At 38.6% G+C, this 7,972-nt stretch overlaps 1 protein-coding gene across 17 annotated transcripts in view; it reads left to right on the forward strand.

Moving 5' to 3' along the window:
• The window catches only part of Mical2 (microtubule associated monooxygenase, calponin and LIM domain containing 2), a 215,805-nt gene that overhangs the window by 186,105 nt on the left and 21,728 nt on the right, over positions 1-7,972 (forward strand). For all 17 annotated transcript variants that reach the window (XM_048788346.1, XM_048788357.1, XM_048788356.1 and 14 more), the window contains one exon: positions 5,811-5,929. In XM_048788346.1, the coding sequence (XP_048644303.1) occupies positions 5,811-5,929 (119 nt within the window). The remainder of the gene's footprint in view (positions 1-5,810; positions 5,930-7,972) is intronic.

The following is a 7,972-nucleotide window of genomic DNA, read 5'->3' on the forward strand; positions in this document are numbered from 1 at the left end:
CCTTCTCTTTTGTTTCTGTGTTTTACTTTTTAAAATCCCACCCTCATTCTAGTTAGGTTAGGGTGGCGATGTTGATACAGACATGTGTTTGATTTTCAGTGTTCCATTAACCTCCCTTGACCTCTGTGGTAGGCCATGGTAAGTCTGGTATAGGCCGGATGATGCTCTTAAGAAGTATGTAATTGCAGTCCAGCAAGAATTTCTCATATATTAAATTGGTGGATTCATGGATGATCTAATTTCTAATTTAATTCCTTTGTGGTCAAGAGAATTTTTCGTGACTTCAATTTCCTTTATCGAGATGGTGTGATAGCTCAACATAGGTCTGTCTTAGGGAATGTTTCATGTACATTTGTAAAGAATCTGCTGCTGTTTGGTGTAGTGTTCCACGATATGAAGTAGGTTAAGTTGTTCAGTAGTGCTCCCAAGCCATGTACTCTAATGTTACTTACGCTATCAATTACTGAGAGGAGAGTTAATACTCCTAACTGTAATTTTGGAATTATATATTTATCCTTTCAGTACAATCAATTTTTGCTTCATATATTTTGAAGCTCTGTAATTTAGTGCATCCGCATTTAATATCTTATCTTTTTGACATATTTACATTTTTATTATGGAATATTATTTCTGTTCTTATTTCTTGTCCTAAAACTACTTTGATATAACCACATGAGCTTTGTTACGATTAGTGTTTTCATACTACAGTTTTTCTATCTTTTGTCTTTTAGCTTCTCCTTATATTTAAGATAGATTTACTGTAAGTAGTATATAGTAAGTTCTTGCTTTATTAAAATCTAATCGGATAATCTCTACTTTTAAAATAATAAAGCTTAGACCATCTACATTTAGTGAATATCTAATATAGTTGATTTTCAATCTACTATTTTGCTATTTGTTCTTATATGTGTCATCTAATTTTATTTCCTTTCCATTCCTTCTTTTGGTTCAATCGAGATTTCTAACATATTATTTTGCTTCTGATACTGGCTTATTAATTATATCTATATATGCTTAAGGGAGGTATATGTGTATTTATAGTAGGTAGTTTATGGTTTATAATTTGAATTACTGATTTATCATAGCCTACCTAAAATAATACTATGCCACTACAGGTATAGTATACGACAACTGTATAGTTTTTTCTTTCAACATTTTTGTTGTTTTTAAATATTTTTTTATTTTAGTTGTAGATAGACACAGTACTTTTATTTTATTTTTATGTGGTGCTAGGGATTGAACTCAGTGCTCTCCATATGCAAGGCAAGCACTCTACCACTGAGCTGTGATCCCAGCCCCATTTTTATTATTTTTGTATTACATTTTGCTTCAATGCATGTTTTAAAAAGGATCTTCTTTCTTTCTTTCTTTCTTTCTTTCTTTCTTTCTTTCTTTCTTTCTTTCTTTCTTTCTTTCTTATTATCTATATTTCCATCTAAGTTACCTGAAATAGTAAAAAAAAAAAAGAGAGAGAGAGAGAGAGAGAAAAACTTTATGTTTACTATTTCTGGAATTATTCATTTCATATAACATCTAGATTTTTTCACATTTTATATGCATATCTGCTAACAACAAATCCCAGCTTTTGTCTTCAAAAAAGAAATAAGATTTTTTAAAAACCTTAGCTTTGCCTTCATTGATAGGTTCTGCACCCCCGCCCTCTTCTTTCAGCTCTTTAATGATATTGTTGTATTGTCTTTCAACCTGTTTAGGTCCTGATGGGATGTACGTGAACATCCTTATCCTTGTTTCTCTGTGTGCAATGTAACATTTTTCTTTGTGTGCTTTTAAGGGTTTCTCTCTCTCTGATTTTCAGTAATTTTATTATCATGAACCTTACTGTGATTTTCTTTCTGTTTATCCTGATTGTGGTTTATTGAGCTTCTTGGAACTGTAGATTCATAATTTTCATTGAGTTTGGATGGTTTTCAACAATATTGCATCAACTACCTTTTTGGTTCCCATTTCTCCCATTTCCTGGCACTGTAAACATGTATTTTAGACTACTCGATTTTGTCACTGAGGTTCTTGGTCATCTTTTTAGTTCATTTTGTTAATTTTCTCCCTTGTGCTTCATTTTGAATAGTTTTTGTTGCTGTTGTTAATTCCACTGATTTTTTTTTTCTTTGCAATGCTTAATCTTCTGTGAAAACGATCCAGTGAAATTTTCATTTCAGTTTTGTATTTTTCATTTTATAGGTTCTGTTTGGTTCTTTTTTATACATTCAACTTCTGTTCTCATTGAATTCATTTGCTACATTTAAATTTAAAAAAAATTAATTAGTTGATTATTATAATTTGGGGGGAGGGAGTACTGGGGATTGAATTCAGGGGTACTCAACCACTGAGCCACATGTCTCTAAATAAATACAAAATACACATGTCTCTAAATAAATACAAAATAGGTATTTTGTATTTATTCTCACTGAGTTGCTTAGCGCCTTACTCTTTCTGAGGCTGGCTTTGAACTCACAATGCTCCTGCCTCAGCCTCCTGAGCCACTGGGATTACAGGCATGTGCCACCATGCCCAGCTTAATTGTTTATTTTAATGGGCAAAATCTATATAGATTTGTCCAGTATAGCATGATGCTTTACAATGCACACATTATGGAATGACTTGATAGAACTAATTAATGTATGAATTATCTCACATGCTTATAATATTTTGCGAGAATACTTTAAATCTATTCTTTTAGCAATTTTCAAGAATATAAAACATTTAACTATTATCACTGTGTTGGATGATAGATCTCTTAAAATTATTCAATTTAACTGAAAATTTAAATCCTTTGACCAATATCTCCTATTCCCTGTCTTCTAGTATGTGTTCACCATTCTACTCTCTGCTTCTACAATTCCTTTTTCAGATAGTTTGATGTTGATATATTTTAAAAATTCATAGATTTTCATTTGTAAATTTTGTATCCTACAATTTTGATAAATTGATTTATTAGCTTTTGGGGGGGTAGAATTATTTTTTTAAATTCTTGAGCACCTTCAAAATAGCTATTTTATCATAATAGTTTCTTGATTCCAGCAGACCTGTCATTTCTGGGTCTGCTTTTATTGATTGATTTTTCTCTTATCTGATTTACCCTGCTTTTTTACATACCTAGTAATTGTTTACCAGCTGCTAAACATTATGAATATTGCTTTGTAGAGTGTCTAGATTTTTTTTAGTTAAATAATATTAAATAGGGAGTAAAGAATGTGTGGTGGGCAGTAAAGTAACTTGCAGATCACTTTTTTCCCACCAAGACTTGTTTTTAAGCTTTGCTCAAGTGAGTCTATAATAACATTTACTTTAGGCTAATTTATTTCTATTAATAATTGTGACTTCTATGGTCTCTAAATGTCTCAAAGGTCTGTGCAACCTCGGCTAGTTAGAACTTGAACATGTTTCTCCTATAAAAGCTCCAGAGACTGCTTAGCCTACAAAGTTCTAGCAGCTATTTGCCCAAACTCATGCAGTTTCTCTCTATGCATCTATAGTTCATTATTAAGCAATTGATCAAAGGGACATCTGTGCTTATTGCTGAAGTCTTTTTTTTTTTCCTTATCTCCCTCTCTCTAGTGCTCTGTCCTGTACATTCCAGCTGCCTCAATCTGTCCAGACTCTGATTTCTGTCTTTTCAACTCATTAAGTCTATGAGTTTAGGCTCTTCCTATCTGCACTGTAATTTGGAAAGGACCTTTAGGCAGAAAGCTGCTGTGATAGCAGGGCTTTCCTCATTTGCATCTGTCCTTGCCTTTAACATAATTCTGCACTACTTGTTGTCCAATTTTTGGAAACAGATGCTTCATGTATTTTGTCCTGATTTCTAGTGCTTTGCGGTGAGAAATCAATTCCAGAGTCGCTTACTCTAACACAGCCAGAGTGGAACAATGCTGCAAAGATTTTAAAACTCTGCAAATGATAAGTGAACTCCAGAATGCCTCCTTCTACAATGGATGGAGGGGGTGAAGAGGGAGACTCGGAGACAACTCTATAGCTTCTTTCTTGCTAGAGTTTAAGAAATGCATTTTATTTGGAAGCATTTTTGCCTCCATTTCAAAATGGAATTTAATGGAAATACTTATTTTTTGCAAGTTAGAAAAAGTTCCAACTTTAAATTTATGCTCTTCCCATAAATGACTATTAATTAGGCAGTTTTGCAAATACCGAAGTATTGTTAATTTGGATCAGTGATGATGAAGGGGCAGCTGCTGCTGCTTATAATACTGACTACATTAACTTAAGCACCTCCAGTCAGTACCAGGCACTGTGTTGGGGCACTTTGCATTGATTAATTTTACTCTTGAGAGACTCAAGGAAGTTAAGTTAGTTCCTCAAGTTCACACGCTAAGAACTAAATGCCCAGTGACTGAATTACTCCATGGTAAATTAGTGGCTGGAACTGGGAAACAATCTCTGCTCACCTCTAACAATGCCTCCTTCATATCATGCTGCTCTCTGATTCTATCTTTACCTGAGCTTTCCCATCTGGCAAATTAAAGTGGAAAACAGTGAACTCCCTCCCCAGAGAGGCTGTGTTATTATATACATGTTTTGCATTATTTTGCTCTGAATAACAGCATATGTAAATGTGCTCCTGGAGATTAAAATTACCCTTATTTTGTAAAACTTGGCCTATTCCACTAGGGTGAATAGTTGAAAATTATGGGGAGGAGAAGGCAGGCTGGAGAGAATGTTAACTGGCTTGGAATTGCTTTTCCTCCTTTCTGCCCACCCATACATAGTCGTGTTCAGACACAAGCTGCCATTAGCAGAGTGAAGAGAAGTTTCCCATCGTGGAGTACTAGCTGGTTCTGATGTTTGGTGTCCAGAGCGGGTTAATCCAAATATTAATGCCTGTGTCCCAGGTTGATACGTAGGGGCAGATGTTCTTGCTGAGAAGAATGAAAGCTTCCTGTTGTACCTGGAAACCCTTATCACACCTGGTGCCCAGCAGGGTCACAAAGAGATTCTGGTTAACACGGGCACATGGTGGCTGCCAACCTCTTGTGCAGAGGCTGGCGTGGCCCGTGGCTTGGGCTGTCCGTGGGCCCTGTGTTGTTGAGCCATCCCTATCTTGAACTGCCTTTCCTGGCATTTGAATCATCACTTCGATGATGTGATAATATCTGCAAGTTGGGAAAATAAAAGTGGCATTTGTTTAGCTATAATTAATGAAATATTTATGTTGCATGAGACTATGTGATAAAACCTTAGGCTTAGAGTCCTTGTGCTTCTGATTACATTTGGGATTTTTTTTTTCTGTGACCAGACATTCTGACGCCAGCTCTTTTACACTGAGCAGATGTCATGTAGTAAAAATGGGTGCCAGATGCTGTGAGCCGCAGAAGGGCGATTTGTTTAAGAGCTGGCTCCGACTTTTTTGCATTCAATTACTCTGTAGAAAGAACCTTACACAAGTGTTTAGGTAACTCAGCTAACTTCAGACATGCATTTTAATAATAGATCTCATCTCTGAATGCATTGTAAGCAACATACCGTATAAATGGTGTTTAAGGAATTAATTGATTTCTGCATAATACCTTGCTTTTTGGTTTTCTTGGCTTTTTTTTTTTTAATATGAGAAGAGAGCTGCAAAACTCTTGGCAGGGATCCAGAAATGTAATTAACGTAGAGGGCCAAATTTTCAGTTGCCCTTAGGTACTGCTTCCCCAAGCTCCTGGCAGGTGCAGCTCGGGAAAGGCAGGGAGGGAGGACATGGGGTAAGTGCAAGGAGGGAGAGGCAGCTTTGGTGCACAGAGCAAAAAAAAAAGAAGCTAACAATTCAGTAAGTTCTTCTCTTCCCATTTCAGGCTCCAAGCACATCCCTGTTGGAGCCCAAGTGACAGAGGCTGCCTCTCCATCTTCCTCGGCCACCTCCTCCTCTTCAGCAGATGAAGAATACGATTCCCCATTTTCCTGGAGGTCAAAGGTAACTTCATTTGGAAAACCAAACAAGGTGTTGGTCAGCCTCAGGTTTCAGACCCAGTGTGGGCTCTTAGCAGCAGTGAATCCATTAGGAGGACCATGGTGCTTTGCCTCCGAAGCAGCCCTTCTTTTTACTTGGAATACCCCAAAAACTACCTCCATAAAAAAGAAAAAAAAAAAAAACAACCTTTCTCAGGGACTCTAATTGGGAAAGGGAAAAAAAGAGGCATATTTACTTGAAACCATTTGGTAACTGCAGCTCTTAAAAGCTGGTTTAATATGTGGTCCAACAAGCAAACCATTGAAAAAATTACACCAAGCAGATGCATATTTCCCCGAGGGAAGCACAACTTCATTTAAGAAGCACTAGAGGCAGATTGCATGGAAAATGTGATGTTTATTCTAATCAGAACTATGAAATGCATCTAGACACGGACACTCTGAGGATCCTACAACAGAAGGGGCTAGCCATGTGCCTGCGGGGGAGGCAGCAGTCTTCTTCATTTAGGGAACATTAATACTTCTAGAGAATACTTTAAACAACTCTCGTGCCCATAGAGAAAGCTGTAGATGTTTCTGTCTGTCACAGACTCAGAGACAAGCATCCAAAACCAAAACCCACTGGTGTTTTCTTTATCCACTGGGGCTGGAGCCTTTCCACTGGGACCAGGGAGGGGTGATAGATATCTGGACCTAAAATGTTTCCCGGGTGGACAGAGAAGCAGTTCACTGCTCTGGTGGTGTTTATTTTTTGGAGCAGTGTTGGGGAGGGAGGGAGAGACCCAAATTTATTTACTGAGACTCAACTTTTCCATATCTGGCATTGGGAGCTTTGGCATCACCTCAAGTCACTCGGGGGTTCCAATTCCCCATGGTTTAGCTTGGAACAGTCAGAAGGGGGCTGGGACAAGAGAGAGAGAGAGAGAGAGAGAGAGAGAGAGAGACGGGCGTGGGGCAGAGAGATGGAGAGAGAGCTGTATGGATTTCTCATTTTTGAACGTGCGGCTTGTCTGATTAGCTTAATGCTCAACACAATGGATTGTGCATTGTGATTCTGGAGTTTCCTTTCTGCCCCGTTATCCCCTTGAGGGACCCTAAGTTAATTCTGTGTTCAAATGAGACAGAAATCCCAGCTTTGATGGCTTCCACACTCAAGGAGAATAAAAGATTGGAGTGGCCAAAACACATGGAAGTAGCAAGATGATGTTTTTAAGGGCCAGCCTCACAAATAGTTCCTTGTCTTCCTGCTGGCCCAGCACAGAGCTAGTTGTCACTTATGCTGGCTGGGTGGCAAAAGCATGCCTGCTTTGCCTGGCTTCTGAGGCATCCTGCTCTTACAGGAAGGGAAACTGGCAGCAGGATCCCTTACTCATAAGGACTCACTCACACTGAAGGAACAAGGGGAAGTGTTTGTCTTCTAGTTTCCTCATTTCTTCTGTCCCGTGTCGGTGTGTCCCCAGCCAGGTGGTATAAAGCCCAGGCAGCTCAAATGACCCTCTGTACAGGAAACTGGAGACTGGATATGTCCCCTCTGCCTCTTCCTTTTGCTCCCACCTGCCCCACCTTTGCCTTTCCGCCCAGACCCACACCTGGATCTGAGACAGACAGGAAACCATGTGGTTCGGCCAGCTTTCTCCCTTTTCCTCTACTGTCTCTTTCCTTCCCTAGCCCTCAGCCTCTCCCCTCGCCTCTCTGCATCGTCTCTCTATTGAGAATAGAAAAACTGAGACTGGCATATAATAAAGCCATGGGAATGCTTGTTCTTAAAGCAGACTTCCTTTCTACATCAACATCATCTTTTTTTTTTTTTTTTGATACCAAGAATTGAACCCAGGAGTGCTTAACCACTGAGCCACACCCCCATCCCAGTTTTGTATTTTATTTAGAGACAGGGTCTCACCAAGTTGCTTAGCGCCTTGCTAAGTTGCTGAGGCTGGCTTTGAACTCGCAATCCTCCTGCCTCAGACTCCTGAGCCGCTGAGATTATAGGCATGCGCCACTGAGCCTGGCTCAATACCTTTTTGGTAAGAGATAATCACTAACTATT

This window comes from Marmota marmota, unplaced genomic scaffold (genome assembly GCF_001458135.2).
Source record: "Marmota marmota marmota unplaced genomic scaffold, marMar, whole genome shotgun sequence".
In the NCBI taxonomy this organism is placed as follows: Eukaryota; Metazoa; Chordata; class Mammalia; order Rodentia; family Sciuridae; genus Marmota; species Marmota marmota.